The sequence below is a fragment of the Oryctolagus cuniculus genome, chromosome 16 (assembly GCF_051225735.1).
Source record: "Oryctolagus cuniculus isolate XC-2025 breed Fujian yellow rabbit chromosome 16, ASM5122573v1, whole genome shotgun sequence".
NCBI lineage: Eukaryota > Metazoa > Chordata > Mammalia > Lagomorpha > Leporidae > Oryctolagus > Oryctolagus cuniculus.
Window position 1 is genome coordinate 1480965 of NC_142882.1, and position 25922 is coordinate 1506886.

Here is a 25922-nt window from a genome sequence, read left to right on the forward strand (position 1 = left end):
AGCAGCGGGCCCGGGGTCCCAACAGCCCAGCGAGGTCAGCCCCGAGCGTCCACTGCAGGACTAGAACCCGCGACGCGAGGCGGCACGCGAGGACTACATGTCCCAGCAGGCCCTGCGGCGCCGCGCATGCGCAGTAGGCACGGGTGCCGCCAGGACCGATCTGCCGGCGACCCGGCCGGGAGTGGACAAGCGGCGGCGGCGGCTGGGGACACCCGGCGTAAGCCAGGGCGGGCCGGGAGCGCGGGCTCCCGGTGGGGCCGTGTTCGGCGGAGTCGGCCTCGCTTTGGGCAGTGAGTGTCCCGGCGAGCTGGGCGCCTGGGGTCAGGGGTCTGCGTGGATCGTGGGGTGGCGGGGGCGGCTCGGAGCCCGGGTGCTGCCCGGTGGTGTCCCGGGTGCTGCCCCGTGGTGTCCCGGGTGCCTGCTATGAGGCCTGGGGGTTCTGAGTCCGAAGTCTCGGGCTGCGGTGTGAGCGTTGGGTTGGGGTCCTGGGGGGGCTGGGGGTTGTGGGGGCGGGGATCCCGGGCACCTCTGGGTGCGGGGCGTTGGGGTCGCCCCGGATTCCGATTCACGGGTTAAGAGGAGGTGACTCAGAGTATCCCAGGCTGGCCTGAGCAGAGCCCTTTAAAGGGCCGGCGTGTGTCTCAGTTGTCCCTTCTGCGCAGTGGGTCTCTATGAAGTGGGGTCCCAGGGCTCAGTCCTGCTCCGTGGGGCCCAGGCAGACCCCGACGACACCTGCGTGTCCATCTTTACCTTGCAGCCTGATGCAGGTGCCGGCCTGAGCCCGGGGTCCCGCCATGGAGTTCCTGGCAGCCCCGCAGCCCCCCGCAGGGCCCCCAGCCATGGCCTTGGAGGAGCCCCCGGAGACTCCCGACGCCCCGTGGGACCCCGTGCAGGGAGGCCCCAGCAGCCCCGGGCGCACGGCACCGGCCGGGTCAGCCGTGCCGGACCTGGCGCGGCGGCTCGAGGCCCTGCCGGGTGATCTGGGGGAGCCGCGCACCGGCGGAGCGCACGTCGCCACGGGCCACGGCCAGGCGGCGCTGGGGACGGCCGACGTGCACGGGCTCCCGTCGGCCGAGGCGGCCCGGGACGACCTGCTGCGGCGCCCCGGGGAGCCCGCCCCGCCGGAGTGGACGGAGGCCGCGGAGCAGGGCGGCAGCCGGAGCTCGGGCAGCTCCCCGGAGCCCTGGCTGGAGACGGCGCCCCTGGTGCGGCCCGAGGAGCCGCCCGCCCCGTCCAGCGGGCCCGAGCCGGGCACGCAGCTTTCTGTCTTCCAGAGCCCGGAGAGCCTGGCGTCGTTCCCCGCCCTCCCCGAGGGTGAGTCCGGGCCCCGAGGGGTCCTGAGGGTCCTGGGAGAGGGGCTCCGGACTCCGGACTCCGGGGCGGGGAGGGGGCCGTGCGGGTGTGGTGGAGCCAGTAGGGGCGGGGCTGCAGCAGGTGCACCCTGGGGGCCTTTTTAAGAGAAGATGCCGTGGAGGGGCAGGTTCCCCCCCCCCGCCCCCGGAAGTCTGCAGCTGGCCGAGGCCGAAGCCGGGAGCCTGCAGCTCCCTCCATCCGGGCCTCCCGGGCTGTGCACCTGCGGGGAGCTGGACCGGACGTGGAGCCGGGACTCGAACCCGGGCCGAGCCATGTGGGCCGAGGGTGTCCCAGCCGGCAGCTTCACCTCCAGGCCAACCCCCTGCCCTGGATTTTGCGTTTGTCACTGCGGGAAAAACTCAGAACAGCGTTGGGGCCCAGGGCCGCACCCGCGAGAGGGGTCCCCGGGACTGCATGGACTTCCGTGGGGCGGGTCCTCCCCGTGACGATGACGTCACCGACGCATGTCCCTGTTGCTAAGCAACCTGGCTGTTGCTGCAGCAGAGACCCCAGCCCACAGGCAGCACAGCTGTTCCCCCGGGCTCAGGACGGGCGGCTGCCCCTGTCCCAGCAAGGCCCCGGGGCCTGGACAGGGCTGGCCGGCTCTGCACCTCCTCCAGACCGCTGGAGGCATTGAGAACCGTGCGTTGCGCCCCGACTCCGGCGGAGTGTTCTAGAATAGTGCTACAGGTGACGAGGACGTGGCGGGGCGGGCGCCGTGATGCCGCGTGGAGCCGTCCAAGCGCGGGTTCAGGTCCCGGCTGCTCCACTTCCCGCCCAGCCCCTGGCTGTGCCCTGGGAGGCGGCGGTGAGGGCCCGGGTGCTGGGGGCCCTGCACCGCGCCGGAGCCCAGAACGGAGCTCCTGGCTCCTGGCTTTGGCCTGGCCCAGTCTTGGCCGAAAAAAAAATACGACAGACGGTTTTAAACGTTCTAGTTTTCCACGTTTTTTAAAATATTTATTTGAAAGGCAGAGAGAGGGGTCTTCCACCCGCTGGGTCACTCCCCCAATGGTTGCAGTGTCCAGGCTGGAGCAGGCTGAAGCCAGGAGCTTCACCGGGGGTTCCTGCATGGGTGCAGGGCCCGGCGCTGCCGCCCCCAGGCCTGTGTTAGCGGGAGCTGGTGAGAAGCCGGGCGCCGGGACCCCACCGCGCTGATGCGGGCATCCACCCGGGCACCGCAGCGCCGCCCACAGGCGGCGCCCTAGCACTGCGGGCATCAGCCGAGCACACCACAGCGCCACCCCCAGGCGGCGCCCTAGCACTGCAGGCATCAGCTGAGCGCACCACAGCGCCACCCCCAGGCGGTGCCCTAGCACTGCAGGCATCAGCCGAGCACACCACAGCGCCACCCCCAGGCGGCGCCCTAGCACTGTGGGCATCAGGGCACCACAGCGCCAACCCAGGCGGTGCCCTAGCACTGCAGGCATCAGCCGAGCACACCACAGCGCCACCCCAGGCGGCGCCCTAGCACTGCAGGCATCAGCTGAGCGCACCACAGCGCCACCCCCAGGCGGTGCCCTAGCACTGCAGGCATCAGCCTAGCGCACCACAGCGCCACCCCAGGCGGCACCCTAGCACTGCAGGCATTAGCCGAGCGCACCACAGCGCCACCCCCAGGCGGACGTGCGGAAGGGTCTCCTTGGCGCGGAGCTGTCTGCAGGTCCGCCGGCGTTCGGCTGCAGTCTGGTCTCGGGCCTTGTGGCCAGGGTGTCACGCCGGAACCCTGCAGGGGCTGTGGTTCCAGTTTTCCCCCTGGGTGCCCAGAGCTAGGATTCTGCACCCAAGAGCAGCTGCCACCGCCTAGAACGTGCTGGAACATCCTGCAGGGGCTGGAACACTGTGCCACGACTGGCAGAGCCGTCTGGTTCTAGCTGGCCTGGGAGTTCTAGAAGCTTGGAGCCAAAGCTTCATGTGGTCCTGAGCTGGACTGGGGCCGCCGCGGGGGCGTGGTCGGCATGGCAGAGGCTCTGATTGATGGGGTGGGGAGGCGTGGTCAGCGTGAGAGACTGTGATGAGATGGGGCGTGGTCAGTGTGGTGGAGCCTCTGGAGGTGTGGGTGAGGGCGTGGCAGCGTGCCTGGCGTGTCCCGGCCTCCGGAACCGCCGGCGTCCCAGGCCCAGCCGGGGCGGCTGGACTGCTGCAGCTCTGACCGGGCAGGTGTCCACCAGGGACAGGAGCGGCCCGTGGGCCTGCTGAGCAGAGAATTCTAGGCCCCGTGCGGAGCCGGCTGGCCCTGGGGGCTCTGGGCTGACTTCGTGGGTTCTAGGAGCAGGAGCAGGCTGGTCCCAGTCCCTCGGGGGGCCCGCGGCGCGGCCAGGGCCCTGGAGGAGTGGGTGCACAGCCCCAGGGTGGGGGAGGGCCTGGGCGGAGCTGACCCTCGGCTCGCTGCTGCCCGCAGGGCCCGGGCCCTGTGACCACGAGGACCTGCTGGACGGCGTCCTCTTCGGGGCCAAATACCTGGGCTCCACGCAGCTGCTGTCCGAGCGGAACCCGCCCCCCAGCACGCGCATGGCCCAGGCCCAGGAGGCCGTGGACCGCGTCAAGGTGAGGCGGGGACGCAGGGGCGGCCGGGAGCGGCCTGGGTGGGTGGCGTCTGGGGCGCCCACCGCTCCCGCCCGCGTCCTGCAGGCCCCCGACGGGGAGACGCAGCCCATGACTGAGGTGGACCTCTTCGTGTCCACCAAGAGGATCAAGGTCCTGACGGCCGAGTCGCAGGTACCCCCGGTGGCGGGGACCCCGCCCGGGGCGGCGTGGGCGGCTCGCGGCTGACTGCCCCGTGTCCGCCCCAGGAGGCCCTGATGGACCACGCCCTACAAACCATCTCCTACGTGGCGGACATCGGCCACCTGCTGGTGCTCATGGTGCGGCGGCGCCTGGCGCGGGGCGCGGGGCCGCGGGAGCGCGAGCGCCCCGCCTACAGGATGGTGTGCCACGTGTTCCACTCGGAGGACGTGAGCGGCCGCCGGTGGGGCGGGGGAAGCTTCTAGAAGCCAGCTGTGCCTGCTCGGTGGGCGGGGTGGGGGAGGGGCCTGGAGGCGGGGCTGAAGGGTGCGGAGGAGCCTGCTGACCCAGACGCGCGCTCGTCTGCCGGCCCAGCGGGGGCCCCGCCCAGGGCTCCGAGGGCCAGATGGGGGGGCGGGGGGACGCCCCAGGGACGCCTGCTCTGCCCGCAGGCCCAGCTGGTCGCGCAGGCCATCGGCCAGGCCTTCGCCGTGGCCTACAGCCAGTTCCTGCGGGAACACGGCGTCGACCCCAGCCAGGTGGGCACCCGGCCGAGCGCCGCCGCCGCCAGCGCGGGCCACCTGCATAACGGGGACCTGGACCACTTCTCCAACAGCGACAACTGCCGGGAGGTGAGCGCGCGCGGGGGCGCGCCCCGCTCCAGCCCGGCACTGCCCCTGCGCGGGAGCGCGCCCCTCCCGGCCCCCAGCCCCCCCTGCACTGCCGCTGCGCGGGAGTGCGCTCCCCCGGCCCCCAGCCCCTCCCAGTGTCCCTGCGCAGGGACGCGCCCCTCCCGGCCCCCCTCACTGCCCCTGCGCGGGAGCGCGCTCCCCCGGCCCCCCCCCCGCACTGCCCCTGCGCGGGGGCGCGCCCCGCTTCAGCCGGCACTGCCCCTGCACCGGAGCGCGCCCCTCCCGGCCCCCAGCCCTCCTGCACTGCCCCTGCGCGGGAGCGCGCTCCCCCGGCCCCCCCCCCCGCACTGCCCCTGTGCAGGGACGCGCCCCTCCCGGCCCCCAGCCCCTCCCACTGCCCCTGCGCGGGGACGCGCCCCCTCCCGGCCCCCAGCCCCCCTGCACTGCCGCTGCGCGGGAGCGCGCTCACCCGGCCCCCAGCCCCTCCCAGTGTCCCTGCGCGGGAGCGCGCCCCTCCCCAGCCCCTCCCACTGCCCCTGCGCGGGGACGCGCCCCCTCCGGGCCCCCTGCCCCTGCGTGGGGACGTGCCCCCTTGGTCTAGCCCCTCCCACTGCCCCTATGCGGGAGCGCGCCCCTCCCGGCCCCCAGCCCCCTTCCCGCACCGCCCCTGCGCGGGAGCGCGCCCCTCCCGGTCCCCAGCCCCTCCCACTGCCCCTAGCGGGGACGCGCCCCCTCCCGGCCCCCAGCCCCTCCCACTGCCCCTCCCGGCCTGTAGGCGGCCGCCCCCAGCCCCGCCGTGCCTCCCGCAGGTGCGCATCGAGAAGCGCCCGGGCGAGGGCCTGGGCCTGGCGCTCGTGGAGTCCGGCTGGGGCTCGCTGCTGCCCACGGCCGTGATCGCCAACCTGCGGCACGGCGGCCCGGCAGAGCGCTGCGGGGCCCTGAGCATCGGCGACCGCCTCACCGCCCTCAACGGCAGCAGCCTCGTGGGGCTGCCGCTGGCCGCGTGCCAGGCCGCCGTCCGCGTGAGTGCCCGCTGGCCCCGGGCGGGCGGGCTGGGGGCGGGGCTGCCCGGCGGGGGCGGGCTGGGGGCGGGTGCCCCGGCGGGGGGGGCGGGCTGGGGCGGGGCTGCCCGGGCTGGGGGCGGGGCTGCCCCGGCGGGGGCGGGCTGGGGGCGGGGCTGCCCCGGCGGGGGGCGGGCTGGCGGCCCCGCGCGCACCGAGGCCCAGCCCACCCGGCCGCCCCGCAGGAGACACGGGCGCACGCGGCGGTGACGCTGAGCATCGTGCGCTGCCCGCCCGTCACCACCGCCATCGTCCGCCGGCCGCACGGCCGCGAGCAGCTGGGCTTCTGCGTGGAAGACGGCGTGGTGAGGCCCGGCCGGCCCCGCGCGGGGTGGGGGCGGGGGCGGGGGCGCCGCGCGGCCCTCTGAGCGCCCCCCCCCCCCCGCTCCAGATCTGCAGCCTGCTCCGCGGGCATCGCCGAGCGCGGGGCGTGCGCGTGGGCCACCGCATCATCGAGATCAACGGGCAGAGCGTGGTGGCCACGCCCCACGCACGGGTCATCGAGCTGCTCACGGAGGCCCGGGACGAGGTGTGCGGGGCGGGCGGGGACCCCCGGAGGAGGTGGGCGGGGCGGACACCCCGGGGGGGCCCCAGCGGCCTGGGGCAGGTGCGAGCCCAAGCCCCTGCCTCACCGACCCCCCCCCCCCCGCCCGCACAGGTGCACATCAAGACGATGCCGGCGGCCACCTACCGCCTGCTCACCGGCCAGGAGCAGCCCGTGTTCCTGTGACGCCCCGCCCTCGGCCCTCGCTGTGCCTTAGCCCCGCCCTCCGCGGGGCCCCAGAACCCCCCCGCCCCCACATTATTTTCTGATATAAAATATTAAAAACCAGAGGCTCGCGTCGGGGCTCCCGGAAAAGCTGTTATGCGCGGTCCTGGGGGTCACAGGTCGGTGGGCGGGGTCACAGGTCGGTGGCCGGGCCCCAGCTGTAGGCCTCCTCGTCCGAGGACTCCGCGTCCCTGGCGCGCGTGAACTTCCTCCTCAGGGCCTCCCGTTCGTAGGTCCTGGGCCAGGGGCGGTGGGGAGGCTGAGCGGGGCGGCCCAGGGCCGCGGCCTGCTAGCGAACTCCTGCGCGTCCATCAGAGCCCCCGCCGACCTCCCCCCTGCGCGCCATGAGGGCCCAGTGTGGTTCTAGAAACGTCCTGGGTCCCGGAGTTGGAGCCCAGGGACAGGGCCCCGTCAGGAGGGGGGGCGCCTACCTCATGCTGTCCTGTCGCCACTGGGCCTGGGGGCGGGGGCTGTCCACCTTGGAGGAGAGCGAGAGGGGGGCTCACGCTGCAACCCACGGGCTGCCCGACCCCTGCCCTCGGCCGGTTCGCTCCCAGATCCCCGCGACAGCCCGGACCAAACCAGGCTGAACCCACGCAGGTCTCCACCCGGGGCGTGAGAGGGGAGCCAGGCCAGCAGGGGGCGCCCGGGCACGCGCCCAGCCCACCTGCGCCTCCCACTGAGCCGGGATTCTCCCATGATGCGGCGGGCTCTGTGCTTCATCCTCCTGCACGGGCTCCGAGGAGCGGGCCAGGGCCGGGGCGGGGGGCCCCTCGTCGCCGTCCACGCCCTCGCCGTCCGTGTAGCCCTCGCCGTCCGTCTCCTCGTAGTCGCTGTTGACCCGGCTGTCGCAGCTGAGGTCGGCGGAGCTGTCGGCCAGGCCGCGGTGTGGGAGGTCCAGGTTCTCCTCCGAGCCATCGAGCTGCGGGGCGGGCGCAGGTGCTGCGGGAGCCCGGGCCAAGCCCCCCGCCCCGCGACCCCCGACTCAACCTCAAATCCACCCTGACGCACGGGGAGGCTTAACCTGTGACCCTTGACCTGACGGCGTCTGCCGGGCCACGCCTGCCCGCGCCCCCCCCCCGGGGGGGGGTAACCGGCTGAGCCCCGCCCACGGGCCCCGCCCACAGCGCGCACCTGGTCCTCGGCGGTCCAGATGGGCCGCGCCTGCTGCTCGCGGATGACGGCCTTCAGCTCCTGGTACCAGCTCTCGCCCGCGCCGTGCAGGGGGATGGTGGCTGCGGGCAGGGGGCGTCAGCGCGCCCCGGGGGCCCCGGGCCCCCGCCGGCCGCCCCCCACGCCCCGCCTACCCGTGAACAGGTGGCTGTCCTGCTTCCTCAGCTTCTGCGCCTGCGTGTAGAGGCGGCGGCTGCTGCGGCGCGAGCCGGGCGCCAGCCACTCGCGCAGGGCCTTGAGGGACGCCCGGCTCTCGGGGGCGCAGAAGACCACGATGGGGTAGTACTGCACGTAGTTGAGCCGCTCGATGGCCGAGGGCGTCACGTCCAGCAACGCGTGCTTGTCCTGGGGCGGGGGGGCGGGGTCAGCGTGGACCCCACGACCCCAGCTCCGCGGGAGACGGCACTCGGGGGGGGCACAGGGGGCGGGGCAGGGAGCCCGGGGTCAGCGTGGACCCCACGACCCCCAGCTCCGTGGGAGCCGGCACTCGGGGGGTGGGCACAGGGGGCGGGGGAAGAGGACCCCCGGGGGTGAGAATGGACCCCACACCCCCAGCTCTGCAGAGGCAGCACTCGGGGGGCGCAGGGGGCAGGGGAGGGAGCCCGGGGTCAGCGTGGACCCCACGACCCCCAGCTCCGCGGGAGACGGCACTCGGGGGGGGCGCAGGGGGCGGGAGAGGGAGCCCGGGGTCAGAGCGGACCCCACGCTCCCACCTCCGCGGAGCCGGCACTCGGAGGGCGCAGGGGGGCAGGGGAGGGAGCCCGGGGTCAGCGTGGACCCCACACCCCCAGCTCCGCGGGAGACGGCACTCGGGGGCGCAGGGGGCAAGGGAGAGGAATCCAGGGTCAGAGCGGACCCCACGCCCCCACCTCCGCGGAGCCGGCACTCGGGGGGCGCAGGGCCCTGCTCACCTTCTCGGCGATGACCCGCACGGCGTCCAGCTTGATGACCTTGGAGGGGCTGTCGGCCCTCAGCACGCTCTCTGCGAGGGGCGGAGGGGGCGGCTGCAGGAGGGCGGCCCCTGGGGGTCACGTGGCCCTGCCCCTGCCCAGAGCCCAGCCCCGCACTTCCTCCAGGAAGCCCTCCTGGACAGCGTCTCGGGGAGGAGACTCAGAACCTCGGTCCTCCGCCTTGTTCTCGAGTAAGACGCCTGACCGTGTCCCAGCGCACGGCTCCGCGCCCCACAGCCCCGCGGCCTCCCGCCGCTCTCGCTGCCCAGCCCCCGCACCCCTGGGGTCCGAGAGCGGGGTGCAGCCCCCCGATGCCGTAGCAGGTGCCGAGCCCGGCCCCTGCTCCTGGCTGAGGACTATTCCAGCACAGGGTGGACCCCGCCGGTCGGACTGCCCGGCCCCCGGGCCTGGCTGTGTGCCACACCTCGGATGCCCCTCAGGGACCCCGCCTGCCCTGGCCCCCGCCCCGTCTGTAGCCCAGATGTGGAAACATCTCGGGAGGGGGTTGGCAGCGGGCTACCGGGCGCCCTGTGTTAAGCAGGATTCTGAGGCTCTCTCCAAACGGTGCCAAAATCCACAAAGGAGGCCTGGCCCGAGCGGCGGTTGGGCAGTGGCGGCTCCCGGGCCTCACGTTTGCCGCTGTCCCTCCGAGCGTCCCCGAAGGCACCGGGGCAGCGCCGGGCGCCGGGGCAGAGCGGGAGAGGGGCTCTGGGACCCGGCTCCTTACCGGCGACCTCAAACTGCTCGGGCATCTCCGCCGTCAGCTTGTGCATGGCGATGTCCGCCACGGGGCCCAGGACCACCACCGGGCGCTTGAAGCTGGCTGGGGGCAGAGCAGGACTCGGGTCAGGACCCCAGCAGGGGCTGGCGGCTTCCCGCGCGGCCACAGGGCGTCCCCGGGCCACGGCTGCCCAGCAAGACTACAACTCCCAGCAGGCCTTGCGGCGAGGCACAGTCACGTGATCTCAGCCAGCCAATGGGACGCCAGCAGAGCCGGGGCGGAGCTGCCGTCTCCACCCTCGCCCCCTCTCCCAGGCCGGAAGGTGGGTGTAGAGCGCCCAGGACGAAGACGGCAGGGGAGCAGCCACGGATGCGAAGAGCCGCCTCTGTCCCCCATTTAGGCGGGGTCTGAGTCAGCCCGCGGGCCACACCCGGCCCCTGGCTTGTTTCTGTCAATAAAGTTTTATTGGGACCGCCGTGTGCACGGCCGGCTCCTGCCTGTGGGGCAGGTGTTGAGAGCCCAGGGCGGGGGCCTTGCAGGCACCAGGGCGCCCAGGGAGCAGGTGCGGCGGCTCTGGGGGCAGGAGGCCCTGGCAACCCCCCCCCCCCAGGCCCACACCCTGAGTCTGAAAATCTGCACCTGGTTCCCCCACCTGCCCGAGGCCCCGCCCAGAGCTCTCGCCCCCGCCCGAGGTGGTCCCCCCACCCAGGTGCTGGGTTTGGGGGTCTCTGGGACTTGTTTTAAAGTGGGTGAAGGGGCCGGCTCCGGGGCGCAGCGGGTTAAACCGGCATCCCACAGAGGAGCACGGGTTCGAGTCCCGGCTGCTCCACTTCCGACCCGGCCTGGGAAAGCGGATGGCTCACGTCCCTGGGCCCCCGCACCCGCGCGGGAGACCCGGATGGCGCTCCTGGCTCCGGCCTGGCCCAGCCCTGGCTGTTGTGGGCATTTGGAGAGAGACCCAGCGGGTAGAAGACACCCCCCCCCCAAAAAAAAGAAAAGGCAGAGAGGGCAGGGGGCGGGGCGGCGAGGGCCCCACCTTCACGCAGCACCACGCGCTCGTAGGGCGGGTACTGGCCCTGTCTGGTCAGCGCCGACAGGTCCTCGCGGCTCCTCTGGGTGGTCCTCTTGGCTCCTCGGCGCAGGCCCCGCAGCCGCCAGAACTCGGCCCGGGCGTTGGAGGCTGCGGCCGAGCCGGGCCCGGCGCCCACAGCGCGCTGCGCTGCCTCCAGACTGGCCAGCTGCTCGGCCCTGGGGAGCAGGGGCGGCCTTTGGCGGGGGCAGCGCGGCCGCAGGGGGACCCCCACCCGGCCTGGCCCTGCCTGCGACCCAGGGACTCCTCCCCTCCGGAGCAGGGGCACCCAGGGAAGGACTCGGGCGAGGGTCCCGGGTGAGGGGCGAGGGGAGGGTCAGAGCGAGGGTCCCGGGCGAGGGGCGAGGGTCCCGGGTGAGAGGCGAGGGTCCCGGGGGAGGGGCGAGGGGCGGGTCGAAGCCGGGAGGGGGCGCACCTGCTCTGGTTGGGAATGATGCCTCGCTCCTGCTCGCGGAGGTCCCGCCCCATGCGCGCCGCCAGCCAGCAGCCTCCGCGCGCGTGCCCGGGGCTCGGGTACAGCGTGTCCACCACGTGGAAGACGTCCCCGCGCGTGAAGCCCAGGCCGGACGGGGGGCTGGGCTCCAGCTCGAAGTGCGTGCGGATGTAGAAGGAGTCGCCCACGCGCGACTGCACCATTTTCCGGAAGACTGGGGGAGGGGGCGGCGCCTTGAGCCAAGGCCCCAGCCCTCCCCAGCACGCAGGTGTGCCACGCCGCCCCCCTGCGCCCCGCCCCGCCCCGCGCCCCGCCCCGCACGCACTGTCCTGCTTGCGCTGCGTGACCAGCTGCATCTCCTCGCCCGCGGGCAGCGCCAGCAGGAACTGCACGGCCTCCTCCCGCGTCAGGTTCCGGAAGGACAGCTCGTTCACCTGCGGGGGCCGGGACGTGCGCCGAGCCCGTGAGCCACGCGGACGCGCACGCGCGGGGCCCGCAGGTGCCCGGGGCCGAGGCGGCGGGCCGGCAGGGGACACGCGCGCTGCCCGTCTGGGTGCCCGGGGCGAGTCTGTCCCCGCTAGCACACGCCCGGGGGCAGCGGGTGGTGGCCCGGCCCGGGTCCCTGCCGCGCACTCGCGAGACCGGGTAGCGCTCCGGGCTCCGGGCCTCGGCCTGCCCACCCTGGCTGTCGCGGGCACTGGCAGTGACCCCGCGGCTGGGAGCACTCACGTCGGGCATAACCAACTAAATGCAATATCAGCAAGTAAATAAAAACTTAAAAGTTTGGCATAAATCAGGGCCTGGAGGTCGGAGCTGGACCCACAGGGAGGACGCGCCCCGCCCCGCCCCAGCACGCCGCGCGCACGCCCCGCCCCACACACGCCACGCCCCCACCACGCCACGCCCCCGCCATGCCCCGCCCCGCCCGGCCACCTGCAGGATCTGGTCGCCCTCCTGGATGCCCTGGCCGTCGGCCGCGCTGCCCGCTTGCACGCCGGACACGAAGATGCCCACGTCATTGCCCCCGGCCAGCTTCAGCCCGATGCTCGCACCCTTGGGGAAGCGGACGACGCGGGAGTCCGGGCTGTACCTGCGGGGCGGCGGGGTGCGGGAGACCCGGTGTTGGCGGGGAGGGCTCAGGCCGGAGGGGGGCGTGGTCAAAGTGGAGGCGGGGTCAGGTGGGAGGAGGGGCGTGGTCAGACTAGAGGGACGTGGTCTGGCCAGAGGTGGGTGTGGTCAGACAAGCTAGGATGGGGTAAGACAGATTGGGGGATGGACATGGTCAGATTGGAGGCGTGGCATAGTCAGACTGGAGGTGGAGTCAGGCCTGAGCTTGGGCGGAGTCAGGCTGCAGACCCCACCCCACAGGGCCTCCGTGGCACCCCATTGGCCGCACAGGCACGGGGGCGGGGCGGGGTGCGTGATGGGGGCGGCCCAGGCGGGCGGCGGTGCCCGGGTCGGGTCGGGTCGGGAACGCACCCGTGGTCGTCCACACTCGGCTCGCTGGGCACCCTGTAGACGTCGTAGCTGCCGCCGCCGGGCGAGTCTGCGAGGGACAGCCGGGCTGGCTTCCAGGCTTCGGGCCCCTGCCCGCCGCTGCCCGGCGCTGCCCGCCCCCGCCGGCCCTTCCCCACCTGGCCCCTGCCCGCCCCTGCCCGGCACCGCCCGACCCCGCCCGCCCCTGCCCGCCCCTGCCCGGCACCGCCCGACCCCGCCCGCCCCTGCCCAGCCCCGCCCCCGCCCGGCCCCGCCCGGCCCCGCCCGCCCCTGCCCGGCGCTGCTCGCCCCTGCCCAGCTCTGCCCCCGCCCGGCCCGCTCGGCCCCGCCCCCTGCCCGGCACCGCCCGCCCCTGCCCGCCCCTGCCCGGCGCTGCTGGACCCTGGCCGGCCCCGCCCGGCCCTGCCCCCGCCCCGCCCCCGCCCGGCCCCGCCCGCGCTCTCCCAGGACCCGCTGGCCAGCCCGGCCAGGTCAGGCGCTCACCGGGCTCCGAGGAGGTTCCGGAGTTCCGCGGGCTTTCCCGCCGCAGCTCGGGGCGCTCCCTGGGGGGGCCGGCGGGGAGGGTTTAGGAACGTGTCCCCGCCGCTCACACAATCTCCCACCCGCTGGGTCGCTCCCCAGTGCGCACAGCAGCCAGCGCTGCGCTGGGCCGGGCGGAGCCGGGACCCGGGAGCTCCGTCCGGACTTGGGTCACCGCTGCCGCCCGCGGGGAGCAGGACTCGCACCCAGGGCCCTGACCGGACCAGGCCGCCTCGGCCGAGCGTGTGTGCCCCGCCCTGGCCGCTGCGGGCAAGTGGGGAGCGACCCTGCCGATGGGCGACCTCTCCCTCCCTCTCCCTCCCTCTCCCTCTCTCCCTCCCTCCCTCTCTCTCTCCCTCCCTCCCTCTCTCTCCCTCCCTCTCCCTCCCTCTCCCCTCTCTACCTCCCTCCCTCCCCTCTCCCTCCCTCCCTCTCCCTCCCTCTCTTCCTCCCTCTCTCTCCCTTCCTCTCCCTCCCTCTCCCTCCCCCTCCCTCCCTCTCCCTCCCTCTCTTCCTCCCTCTCTCTCCCTCCCTCTCCCTCCCTCTCCCTCTCTCCCTCCCTCTCCCTCTCTCCCTCCCTCTCCCTCTCCCTCCCTCCCTCTCTTCCTCCCTCTCTCCCCCTCCCTCTCCCTCCCTCTCTCTCCCTCCTTCCCTCTCCCCCTCCCTCTCCCTCCCTCTCTTCCTCCCTCCCTCTCCCTCCCTCTCTCTCCTTCTGCCTCTCTCCCCCCCTCTCTCCCTCTCCCTCTCCCTCTCCCTCCCTCTCCCTCCCTCTCCCTCTCTCTCTCCCCCCTCTCCCTCTCCCCCTCCCTCTCTCCCAGCTGGCCGCTGACGGGGTGGAGTTGGGTCCCGGGAGCGGCCGTCACGGTTAGCCGCAGGGAGGCGGGGGTGTGGCACTGGGGGCCCCTCAGCTCGGGCCGGGCTTACGTACTCCGGGGAGCCGGCCGGGCTGGGCTCTGGGCTCTGCCGCCGGGGCCGGTGCCGGGGAGGCGGGGGGACGTGCGACGGCGGCGCCTGCGACAGCTCCGAGGCCAGGTCCGAGATGTCTGGGGGCGGGAGGGGTCCGGTCAGCGAGCGACCCGGCCACCCAGGGGCCGGGCTCCCGCAGGCGGACCCTGCAGGCGGACCCACCTCTGCCCAGGCCTCACCCTGGCCAGCCCCGGCCCGCCCTCACCCTCGCCAGCCCCGCCCCGCCCTCACCCTCCAGCCCCGCCCTCACCCTCGCCAGCCCCGCCCCGCCCTCACCCTCGCCAGCCCCGCCCTCACCCTCCAGCCTCGCCCTCACCCTCCAGCCCCGCCCTCCCCCTCACCAGCCTCGCCATCACCCTCCAGCCCCGCCCCGCGCTCACCCTCCAGCCCCGCCCCGTGCTCACCCTCCAGCCCCGCCCTCACCTCAGCCCCGCCCCGCCCTCACCTCCAGCCCCGCCCCCGCCCCGCCCTCACCTCCAGCCCCGCCCTCACCTCCAGCCCCGCCCCCGCCCCGCCCTCACTTCCAGCCCCGCCCTCACCTCCAGCCCCCGCCCTCACCTCCAGCCCCGCCCCCGCCCCGCCCTCACCTCCAGCCCCGCCCCCGCCCGCCCTCACCTCCAGCCCCGCCCTCACCCTCCAGCCCCGCCCTCACCCTCCAGCCCCACCCCGCGTTCACCCTGCAGCCCCGCCCCCGCCCCGCCCTCACCTCCAGCCCCGCCCTCACCTCCAGCCCCGCCCTCACCTCCAGCCCCGCCCCCGCCCCGCCCTCACCTCCAGCCCCGCCCTCACCCTCCAGCAGGGAGCTGTCGCTGTGGCGGTGGCGGTCGCCGTCGCTGTCGCTGTCGCTCACGGCCGGCGGGATGTCGACCAGGAACCGCCTGCGGTCCCGCAGCACCAGCAGCGTCAGCTTCCCGTCCGACCGCTCGACGAGGCGCCGCGTGTCGCTCAGCGACAGGTTCCGGAGGGACACGCCGTTGATCTGCCGGGAGGGGGGTGCTGAGGAGCGGGGAGCCTGGAGACAGGCAGCTGGGGGGCTAGGGACACCCCCGTCTAGGAACCCTAGAACACCCCCCCGCACGCACGGCAGGGCCTTCCCCCCTTCCTAGCGCTCTTGGGGGTCCACGATGCCCGTAATCCCAGAGACTGGGAGTTTCAGGGGCTCCCACTGTGGTCTGTTTCTAGTACGCCCCTACTGTGGTCTGTTTCCAGTACCCCCCTACTGTGGTCTGTTTCCAGTACCTCCCCGTGGTCTGTTTCCAGTACCCCCCTACTGTGGTCTGTTTCCAGTACCCCCCTGTGGTCTGTTTCCAGTACCCCCCATGGTCTGTTTCCAGTACCCCCCCCCGTGGTCTGTTTCCAGTACCCCCCGTGGTCTGTTTCCAGTACCCCCCTACTGTGGTCTGTTTCCAGTACCCCGCCGTGGTCTGTTTCCAGTACCTCCCCGTGGTCTGTTTCCAGTACCCCCCTACTGTGGTCTGTTTCCAGTACCCCCCTGTGGTCTGTTTCCAGTACCCCCCATGGTCTGTTTCCAGTACCCCCCCCCGTGGTCTGTTTCCAGTACCCCCCGTGGTCTGTTTCCAGTACCCCCCTACTGTGGTCTGTTTCCAGTACCCCCCCTGTGGTCTGTTTCCAGTACCCCCCCGTGGTCTGTTTCCAGTACCCCCCTACTGTGGTCTGTTTCCAGTACCCCCCGTGGTCTGTTTCCAGTACCCCCCGTGGTCTGTTTCCAGTACCCCCCTACTGTGGTCTGTTTCCAGTACCCTCCCTGTGGTCTGTTTCCAGTACCCCCCTACTGTGATCTGTTTCCAGTACCCCCCTACTGTGGTCTGTTTCCAGTACCCCCCCCGTGGTCTGTTTCCAGTGCCCCCGTGCCCGGTTTCTGGGACCTGCCCCAGGCCACCAGGGGGTTGTTGCCTCAGCAGTCGCCGGCAGCGCCCACCCGAGGAGACCCCGAGTCTCCGACCAGAAGCGCTTGGGAATCAGACACCCCCGGCCAGGTCTAGAGAGGCGTGGCCTCCCCAGCGGGTCCCAGCCAGGGCTGTAGGAGGCCGGTCACGTGGCGCGGGTGCCCACAAGGCTCAAGGCTACTAGAAACCGCCGACACCACCATGGGGATGCTTGAAACGGACATTTGGCCGTGGGCTGGAAGCCAGCAGCGCCGGGCCGGTGACGGGGCCCGGCTTTGGCGAGCGCAGTGTCCAGCCCGGCCCGGCCCGCCCTCCCGCCGGCTCACCTGCAGGACCAGGTCGCCCTCCTGGAGCCCCCCGCTCTGGGCCGCCAGGCCCGCCTCCGCGATGTGCTTGATGAAGATCTGGCTGCCCAGCTTCACGCCGAAGTCTGCGGCCGGGGAGGGACACTGAGGCAGGGCGGGCCGGGGGAGGGACACTGAGGCAGGGCGGGCCGGGCCGGGGAGGGACACTGAGGCAGGGCGGGCCGGGCCGGGGAGGGACACTGAGGCAGGGCGGGCCGGGCCGGGCCGGGGAGGGACACTGAGGCAGGGCCAGGCCGGCCGGGGGAGGGACACTGAGGCAGGGCCCAGCGCTTGGGGGAGGGACACTGAGGCAGGGCGGGCCGGGGGAGGGACACTGAGGCAGGGTGGGCCGGGCCGGGGAGGGACACTGAGGCAGGGCGGGCCGGGCCGGGGAGGGACACTGAGGCAGGGCGGGCCGGGCCGGGCCGGGGAGGGACACTGAGGCAGGGCCGGGCCGGCCGGGGGAGGGACACTGAGGCAGGGCCCAGCGCTTGGGGGAGGGACACTGAGGCAGGGCCGGGCCGGCCGCAGGGGCGTCACGCGCAGGCGCCTGCATCCACCAGGGCCCAGCGCTTGGGGGAGGGGCAGGGAGGCCTCTGGGGTCGCGGGGACCCCTCCCGGGGCTGCAGGAGGCGCGGAGCCGGGGCGCCTCCTCCCTTGGTCCTCGGCGCCTGCCCCGCCCTCACCCTCGGCGCCCCGCCCACGCCCCGCCCTCACCCTTGGTGCCCCGCCCCGCCCCGCCCTCACCCTTGCTGCCCCGCCCCGCCCCGCCCTCACCCTCGCTGTCCCACCCTGCCCTCACCCTTGCCAGCCCCGCCCCCGCCCGCCCTCACCCTCGCCAGCCCCGCCCCCGCCCCGCCCTCACCCTCGCCAGCCCCGCCCTCACCCTTGCCAGCCCCGCCCCCGCCTGCCCTCACCCTCACCAGCCCCGCCCCCGCCCCGCCCTCACCCTCGCTGTCCCGCCCCGCCCTCACCCTCGCCAGCCCCGCCCACGCCCCGCCCTCACCCTCGCCAGCCCCGCCCCCGCCCGCCCTCACCCTCGCTGTCCCGCCGCCGCACCAGCACCGACTTCACCGGGCGCATGCGCACGTCCTGCCGCGGGAGCCGCTTGAAGCCGGACACCAGGGCCAGCCCGTTGGCCTCGGAGCCTCCGCGCGGGCTCCTGCGACCCGCCCGGGCCCGGCGGGAGCGCTCGCCCCACGAGCGGCCGGAGCCGCTGGACGAGCCGCCCTCGTACCCGCGGCCGTGGTCAGCCTCCTCCAGCCGCCGCCGCCCGTCGTCCGAGTCCGAGTCCGGGCCGCCCGGGCCAGACGGGGTGGCCCCGGTGGCCGGCAGCTGGACCCTCCGGGGCCGCTTCACCGTCTGCGGGGGGGGGGGGCACAGCGGTCAGCGGGGGCGGGGCATTTCAGCCAGGCTGACAGCTGCTGGGGGCGGGGCGTCTCAGCACCTGCTGGGGGCGGGGCGTCTGAGCCAGGCTGGCACCTGCTGGGGGCGGGGCGTCTCCTAACCACCTGCTGGGGGCGGGGCGTATCCTAACTACCTGCTGGGGGCGGGGCGTCTCTGAGCACCTGCTGGGGGCGCGGTGTCTCCTAACCACCTGCTGGGGGCGGGTCGTCTCCTAACCACCTGCTGGGGGCGGGGTGTCTGAGCCAGGCTGGCACTGCTGGGGGCGGGGCGTCTGAGCACCTGCTGGGGGCGTCTCTGAGCACCTGCTGGGGGCGGGGCGTCTCCTAACCACCTGCTGGGGGCAGGGCGTCTCCTAACCACCTGCTGGGGGCGGGGCGTCTCTGAGCACCTGCTGGGGGCGGGGCGTCTCCTAACCACCTGCCGGCCCCGCCCCGCCCCCGGCCCCGCCCGCCCGCTCACCACGTTGGCCAGCTTGTTGCAAGTCTTGAGCAGCTGGATGGCGAAGGTGGAGGGGACGTTCTCCATGGAGACGCCGTTCACCATGACGATGCGGTCGCCCGTCCTGGGGGGGGGGGGCCGGGGCTTAGGGCGGGGGCTCCCGCGCGGGGCGCCCGAGGCCGGTCTGGCGGGCAAGGCCAGGGCCGCACGCGGACGCTCTGGCCGAGGGACCCCGTGCGACAGGCGCTGACGCTCACTAGGTTTCTCACTATTAAAAATAAATGGTTCTGGGGCCGGCGCTGGGGCGTCCCACGTGGGCGCCGGTTCGAGTCCCGGCTGCTCCACTTCCGGTCCAGCTCCCGGCTGTGGCCTGGGAGAGCAGTGGAGGATGGCCCAGGTCCCCGGGCCCCTGCACCCGCGTGGGAGACCCGGATGGAGCTCCTGGCTGCCGGCTTCTGCCCAGCCAGCCCCGTCGCGGCCACTCGGGGAGTGACCAGTGGGTAGCAGGCCTCTGTCTGTCTGTCTCAGCCTGGTCCCCGCGCCTGGGCTCGGCCGAGCGATGCCGCCCCACAGCCGCTCGGGGCCCAGAGCCAGGAGCCCCCCCGCCCCCCTGGGCGCCCCCTGCCTCCCGCCAAGCAGAAGATTCCGGGGCTTCACCGACCGAGAGGGGCCTGGGGGCTGCGCTGGCCACTGGAAGGGCAGGGCAGGGTGGACACGGGTGGTCCTGTGCCCAAGGCCACGCCCCCGGTGTGGCCACTCCCCCGAGTGCAGACCGCTCCGCCTCCGCCCGCCGGGCCCCTCCTCCCCACGCCCCCACGCGCAGCCCTCTGCACTCACTGGAGCCGGCCCTCGGCCGGGCCTCCGGGCACCACGTCGGACACCACCACGGAGCCACTGGGCCGGTCCCGGCCCCCGGACACGGCGATGCCGAAGCCCCGGCGGGGGTCCTGGGGGAAGGGGCGAGGCTGGAAGAACTCCCGCTGCCCCCCAGGGACCAGTCCCCCCCAGGGTGGCGAGGGGAGGCCTCACCTTGTAGATGGTGGCCGTGTGCTGCTCCCAGATGGTCATCTCCTCCATGCCTGCCACCTGGCCGGGGGCGAGAGCAAAGGTGGGCCTGAGCCCCGCCCTGTCCCCCGCCGGCGTGGCTGCCACCCTGGGGGGCTCCTGGTGTGACTGGGTGAGGCCAGGCCGCTGCCCCCACAGTGCCCCCCGGGGGCGCCGCTGACTGGGACAAGTCCTTGGTGCCTCCCACGGGGGCAGGGCCCGGGCTTGGGGCCTTTGCACGGCCGTGCCCTGTGCTCGACTGTGACACTGTCCCCAGGTGCCCACGGAGCTCGCGCCCAGGGGTCAGGCCGGCCGGCGGGGCTGGCTCGGGGTCTCGGTTCTTCCAGCTGCAGAGTGGACAGAGGCGCCGGGCTCTGCTCCTTCGGGGACCGCAGGAGGAAGTGCAGCTGAGGGTCGGTCAAGGCCCAGGTCCCCCCGTGCGCTCCCCGCACCCCCAACCTGGAGCAGCACCGCCGCAGCCACCAGAGGGCGCCCTGGAGCCGCGAGCCAGCCCTGTGCCCGCCCTGTGCCCACGGCCAGACCAGCCACCAGAGGGCGCCTGGGAGCCCCGAGCCAGCCCTGTGCCCACGGCCGGACCAGCCACCAGAGGGCGCCTGGGAGCCGCGAGCCAGCCCTGTGCCCGCCCTGTGCCCACGGCCAGACCAGCCACCAGAGGGCGCCCTGGAGCTGCGAGCCAGCCCTGTGCCCACTGCTGACCTCCTGGGCCACTGCAGTCTGCAAGGCCCCGCCCCTCCCGCGGCTCCCCCTGCGCGCCGGCCGGGTCCGCCCCAGGGCCTTGGGCCGGGACCTCTTCCTCCTGGGGGAGCTGCCTCCCGGGGCGGGCGGGCGGCACCGCGGCTAAGCTGTCCAGCGGGATGGCCAGCTCCTTGCAGGCGGCAGGTGAGGGCCCTGCCGCCGCGTGGGGGACCTGAGCGCTGCGGCCATCTGGGGGGTGACCCAGTGGGTGGGGGGCGGATGGACAGATGGGTGGGGGCGGACAGATGCCGGGGGCGCCCTCCCTGTGATCGCATTGGATTGACTCCGTGGAGGCCCAGCTCCTTGTCCTGTTACAAATGGGGAAACCGAGGCACCGCCTGGGGGAGGACTCGGCAGACGTCGGAGCTGACGGCCGGGTTGGGGAGGCTGGACGGCAGGGCCAGGGGCTCTCCTGTCCAAGGACAGACGAGGTCATCGAGTGCAGGAGCCAGGTCGCGAGGCCACGCCCCCCCACACCTCGGGCCAGGTGCTAGCTGGGCAGCAGGGGCCACGCGGGGGTGGGGGGCGCCTCCCCCTCTGTCTTCCCTTCTGTAAAGTGGGCACCTCTGCTGGAATTATCGGAGTGCCAGCCAGCGCGGCCCCGCCCCTCCAGGCCAGCAGGCCCCGCCCCTCCAGCCCGGGGTTCCAGCGCCTCCCTCATTGGCTCTCAGCGGCCCCCCCGGGAAGCAGAGCCCCGAGGGCGCAGGGCGCAGGTGGCCAGGCGCGTCCCCGCCTGTGTGGGCTCCGCGGAGACCCCAGGGCCCTGGGCAGGAGCGGCCCCGCCCCTCTGACGGCGCCTCGGCCCTACTCGATCCCAGATCCCCTCTCGATCCCAGATCCCTCCCGCACCTGTGCCCAGCGCCTGCGCCTCCCGCGGCCGGGCTGTCACCCGCCCCCCACAGCCCCGGGACGGGCCGGCGCGGACCTCACGGCCGGACCCAGCGCGGACCGCACAGCCGGGTCTCCCGGGTCTCCCCGACCCTCCCCGCCAGGTGAGCTCCTGGGGGCGGGGCTGCGCCTCCGTCCCGCCCCCGCCACCTGCTGGACACAAACACCCCCCCCAGGGCACGCGGCTCCCTTCCCGCCCCCCCTCGGGGAACAATGGCAGGAGGGGGCGGGGCTGCTTTCTCCAGGTGGGGAGGGGATTCTGGGAGCTGCAACTGGTGGAGTGGGAGGCGGGGCCCGAGGGAGCCGGCTCAGGCCCCACCCCGCCCCCAGAGACCACCGCACTGGCCCAGCCCCCACCCCCAGCCTCTGGGCTCCGCGTGAAACGGGACCGGCCTGGCCCAGTCCCGTGGGCTCAGGGCTGCGTGCGTACACAGCAGGCAGCTAATAAGTGCGGTCAGGACCACTGGGGGCAGCCCGCACTGCAGTCGCTGCTGGCTGGGGGCGGGGGGGGGCCCCTTAGAGGGCCGCGGGCCCATTTCACAGATGGGCGCGGGCAGGGAGAGGCAGAGACGGCAGCAAAGCCAGGACCAGCTCTGCCGGCGCGGGGCCGAGTGGACGGAGGGGCCCCCACCCCGCTGGTTCCCAGTCCCTTCTGCGGGGGGGGGCCTGGGGGCCGGCCCCGCCCCAGCCCGATCCCCTCCCCCTCCGCCCTCGCGGGTACTCGCCTGGAATCTCACCGCCATGGTCCACCCGGGGTCTCCAGCGGCCCCTGCCCCAGGGGGGCCTGGAAGCAGCCAGTCGGCCCCCACCCCGGGGTAGGGGGGGCTGGGGTCGTGGTGGGTGGGGGCCCCCCCGCGCTCTGGCCTTCCTCCCGCCCGGTCGCCCGGTCGGCAGCTCCGGGCTGCACCTGCTCCTCTTCCTCCTCCAGGCCCCGCCCCTGGCGCCACGCCTCTGGGAAGCCGGCCTGGCCGCGCCCCAGGATCCCGCCCCGGGGTGGAATGTCCAGTCCGTCCGGTCCGGGTTTTCCTAGGCAGAGCAGTGCCCAAGGCCACAGTGGGAGACCGCTGTCCGGGGCCGCAAGGAAGACCTGGCCCGGAAGCCGGCCGCCTTCGGACCGGAGCCTGCGACCTGCGCGGGGGGGGGGGGGGGTGTCCCTCGCGCAATGGGCGCTCTGAGGCTCCTGGGGACACCCCAGGGACCTGCGGCTGGCCCACAGACCCTGTCCCCTGGGACGGCGTCGCCCCGGGGCCGTGCCTGCCTCCTGGGCTCCACGCACCCGTGGGGTGGGAGGGAGGTGGGCCAGCTCAGCCTCACCCTGGCCAGGATCGCAGGGCGCCTCCACCTTGGGGGGGGTGGGGAGGGCTGGGCGGGGCTGGCCCGGGAGTTCCTTGAGCCCCACCCCAGGCCAGAGTTCAAAGGGCAAACCTGGGCCTAAACAGCAGGGCAGGGCGGTGGAGGAGAAATCCTGGGGCTTCCTGGAGGAGAGGGGCTTTGTAGCTAGGGCTTTGGAGGCTGGTTAAGAGTGTGCCAAACAAAGCCCGCAGACAGTGGGAGGGAATGGGATTCAAACACGAGCTTAGGGGCCACCGGGGACCCTGACACCGGCTGGGGGCCGGCTGCTCCGCGTCTGACCCAGCCCCCTGCAGGTGCGCCCAGGAGAGCGGCCGTGACGGCCCAGGGTGCTGGGCCCTGCACCCGCGTGGGAGCCCCGCTGGAGCTCCTGGTTCCGTCTGGCCCGGCCTCGGCCTCTGGGGCCTTGTGGGCAGTGAGAGAGACCCCTCTCTCCCCTCCCCTGCTGCCTGGCTCCGCCCCCGAGCCCAGTGGCCACCGAGGTGCACCCTGGGAGGCAGCAGGTGGGCGCTGCAGCCCTGGGCCCTGCCTCCCCCGCGGGGACCCCAGCCCCAGCCTGCAGCAGGCCCTTGGGGGGCGAACCAGAGCGTGGACGATCTCTCTGCCTCCACCGTGAATGAAGGAATGAATGAATGAATATTTTTAAAAATGCTGCCCCCCCCCCAGGCTCAGGCAGCGACTGGCGGACTGAGCTGCAGTACCCACGCCCACCAGCAGGGGGCAGTGCCGGCGCGGCTGAGCAGGCGGAGGCCGGACAAGGAGGGCGGGTCCCCCAGGGGCGCCGGTGGGGAAACTGAGGCCCAGAGAGGGCAGGCGTTGGGCGGGGTTGTGGGCCCCGGGGTAGGGGTCAGGCAGGGTTGGGGGTCTCCCTCCTGCGGGAGGCTCCCCGCCCGGGCAGAGGCTGACGTCATAGCCACCCCAACAGGTCGGACAGGAAACCTGAGAGGAGACTGCAGCCTCGCGGGGCCGGTGTCCACTGAGCGCCCACCGTGTGCGGGGTGGGGGAGGGAGGGAGGCCGGGGGGAGGGGGCCCCTGGGTGGAGGAGGGGGCCTTGCGGAGGGAGGGGTGACAGCCGCGGAGGCCGTGGGGGTGCGGGGGCCTGATGGGGGCGCCGTGATGGAGGGGGTGTGGAACCTTCTAGAAGCCCGGGCAGGAAGGGGCCGATTGCAGCCTCAGTTTCCCGTCTGGCACATGGGGGCCCATTCCGATGTGGGCGAGGCCGGGTGCCCAGACCCGCGGCTCTGTGGGGTCCCCGAGGCCTCCTGGCGGCCCCCCATGTCCCACTCCCTGCTGGAGCGCCTGGGAGGCCCCGCACCCACAGGGGACCCGAATGGAGCTCCTGGCCCCGGCCTGGCCCAGCCTGGCCCCTGCGGGCATCTGTGGAGTGACCAGGTGGATGGGAGGCCCCCCGCCTTTCAAGGGAAGGGGTCCCGGCACCCACAGTTCCTTTGGCCTTCCCCCACTTCTGCCTGGAGGAGGCGGACGCAGAGCTTGGTCCCCGTCTCTCCCACGTGGCCACAGCGGCCAGCGCTGGGCCAGGCGAAGCCGGCAGCCCGGAGCCCTGTCCGGGTGGCCCACGTGGGTGCGGGGGCCCACGCACTGGGCCATGGCCGCCGCCTCGCAGGTGCATGAGTGAGGAGCGGAGCCCCAGCGATGGGGGGGTGGGCGCGGCCGCCCTCGGAGGCCCCAGCCCCTGGCCCTGGGCCCGGCCCCAGGTCAGCTGCGCTGAGCGTCCTCACCTCGTCTCGGGGGCCGGGGGGCCGTTCCGCCCTGAATGCCCATGGCGGCGGCCGCCCCGGGGCCCACACTCGAGGCCCCCCTTCCGGGCTCCCTCCCCACCTGCCCCCTCGCCTCCACCTGCTCTGCCCCCAGCCGCCGGCCTGTGCGCCCAGAAGCAGCCACCAGAGGGCGCTGCCCAGCACCTGCTGGGGCCGCACCCCCAGGGCTCCCACCTCCCACCCAAAGCCCCCGCCCCACGACCCCCACCACCACGCACGGCCCTGCCCGCCCCCCTCCGCCCCTCAATCCCCTCATTCGCCCCTGCTCCCGCCATGCAGGCCTCCCCATGGCTCTGTCCGCACCCCAGGCTCGGCCCTACCCCAGGCCCTTTGAATGTCAGCGGAGCCCACGGCTCGGCTCCTTGGAGGCTCAACAAGGGCCCACTCACCGCGCGTGCTGGCTCTGCCCTCTCTCCCCAGCAGGGCCCAGGCCCCAGGGGCGCAACTGTATACAGTAAGCACTCAATGTGCGCCTGTGCGCTCCCTGGGCGGCTGCTCCCCCAGCCCCGCCTCCCACCCACCCGCGTGGGTTCCAAAGGGTGTCGGGCTCCACCCTGAGCAAACACCTCTCCCCTGGCGCCCGGCCCTGGGCCGGGGACGACCCGGAACCAAATTCCCTTCCTCGGACTTGGGGGCCACAGGGAAGCTGGGAGCTGGGGGGCTGGGGGCTCTGGCACTGCCCCCCTCTGCGCCGCGCCGCCCGGGTGAGTGGCCGCCCCTCCCCCAGCCCCGTGACCCACTTCCCAGAGCTGGAGACCAAGCCCCGGACGGTGGGGAGGGGAGACCACCTGGCTCTGGCTCTGGGGGACTCTGCCCAGACCCCCGCGGGGGCTGCAGCCCCTCCCCCCACTGCCCGGGGCTCGGCCTGCCCTGCAGCCTCCCCCGGGGCTGCTGCAACCGGACACTTCGCCCAGTCCGGTCCCCTGGGTCCTGGGTCTCTGGCCTGGGCCCGGGGCTCAGGCACAGGTGAGCGCCCACCTGTGCACCTGTCCCGGCCAGCCGCGGCTGCAGGGCTCCCTGGGGCCCTGCCCCCTCCTCGGGGACCGGCCTGGGCCCCTCTGGCCAACAACCCGCCCCCTTCTGTGCCCGCCCGCAGCGTCCCGGGCAGCGGGCCAGTGGCCATGGCCGTGGCCGCCACTCACCTAACCCCTCGGAGACCGCGTCAGGCGCCCGCACTTCCTGCTTCCTGGGGCTGGGGGCGGCATCTGGGGGGTCCCGGGCCCCTGGGGCTGGGGGAGCCCCCTGCCACCCCCTCCACGTCCAGACGGCGCCCACTGGGCCTGGGCCTGGGCCCGGCGGGCGGGGGAGGGGCTCACCTGTGTCGGGGGCCCGGAGGCCTCAGGGCACTTGGCGGGAGCCTGGGCCCGGATGCCCGGCTGGCCTGGGCGTGCGCGGCCGTCCCCGTCCCCCCAGCTGCCCCAGCCTCTCCCTGCCCGACCGGCGGCAGCAGGCGGGCGGGGTGTGTGCCCGAGCGGAGGGGCCGCGGGCTGGCTGGGCTGTGGCCCTGTCGCAAGGTGCTCTCGGTGTGGGCGGTGCCGGGTTAACCCCTGCGGGCCCGGAGGCCGGGCACCTCATTACCGCCCGGCCCAGCCCTTCCTCCGGTCACCTGCGTGCAGGTGCTGTGGCCCCCGGGGATCCCGTGCAGCCGCCAGGGGGCGCCAGAAACCGGGCAACCCGCTCGGGCCGGGCAGCCTCAGCTTTCCGCCCTACAAAATGGGACCACAGGAACTCGCAGAGGGGACGGAGTGTGGGGACGAAAGCCCCTGCCTGCCCGGGACCTCGCCCACCCCAACATTCCCTGCCCACCCCATCCTGCCCCTAAACGCATAACCCTTAAGGCATAGACATAATTGTATAAAGTGTTGTAAATATTATTTTTCTCTTGCCAACAATAAAATAACTTAAGAAAGCAGCTAGGGACCTGCAGTTGTAATGCGTGACGTAAGGGATTGTGATGCGTGACGTCAGGGATGGAGCCAGGACGTCACCGGCGCTAGGACCCACGCCGATTGCGCACGCAAACCTTGCAGTGACACCGCTGTCCTGCTTCGCCTGGCCGCGCGGGGGCGCTCGAGGCGCTGCCGGGTCCGGCCGGCGCGCAGGCCCCGCCCCCGCGCCCCGATT

General features: G+C 73.9%; 2 protein-coding genes across 5 annotated transcripts; one reads left to right on the top strand and one right to left on the bottom strand.

The window, feature by feature from the left end:
* The first annotated feature begins 124 nt into the window (after nt 1–124).
* APBA3 (amyloid beta precursor protein binding family A member 3) lies at nt 125–6626 on the top strand. The gene is made up of 10 exons (XM_070058603.2): nt 125–290; nt 758–1314; nt 3752–3897; nt 3982–4068; nt 4143–4304; nt 4527–4706; nt 5516–5728; nt 5953–6072; nt 6159–6296; nt 6426–6626. The coding sequence occupies exons 2-10, from the start codon at nt 795–797 to the stop codon at nt 6495–6497; spliced, it is 1638 nt and encodes a 545-aa protein (XP_069914704.2). The 5' UTR covers nt 125–290; nt 758–794; the 3' UTR covers nt 6498–6626.
* Nucleotides 6612–25247, bottom strand: TJP3 (tight junction protein 3). Of its 4 annotated transcripts, none has more exons than XM_070058591.2 (21): nt 25115–25247; nt 19011–19067; nt 18819–18928; nt 18003–18105; nt 17174–17498; nt 16119–16222; nt 14675–14864; nt 13848–13962; nt 12884–12942; nt 12383–12449; nt 11837–11993; nt 11229–11337; nt 10886–11117; nt 10417–10628; nt 9387–9482; nt 8621–8691; nt 7844–8054; nt 7671–7771; nt 7204–7458; nt 6968–7014; nt 6612–6772 (listed from the first exon to the last, which is right to left on the bottom strand). In XM_070058591.2, exons 2-21 carry the CDS (start codon nt 19056–19058, stop codon nt 6670–6672), a joined length of 2715 nt encoding a protein of 904 aa, XP_069914692.2. In that variant the 5' UTR covers nt 19059–19067; nt 25115–25247; the 3' UTR covers nt 6612–6669. The 4 variants fall into 4 exon arrangements, with proteins under 4 accessions (XP_069914692.2, XP_069914691.2, XP_069914689.2 ...); XM_070058590.2 differs by lacking the exon at nt 25115–25247 and adding an exon at nt 24941–25067; XM_070058588.2 differs by lacking the exon at nt 25115–25247 and adding an exon at nt 24188–24262.
* Between the last annotated feature and the right edge of the window lie 675 nt (nt 25248–25922).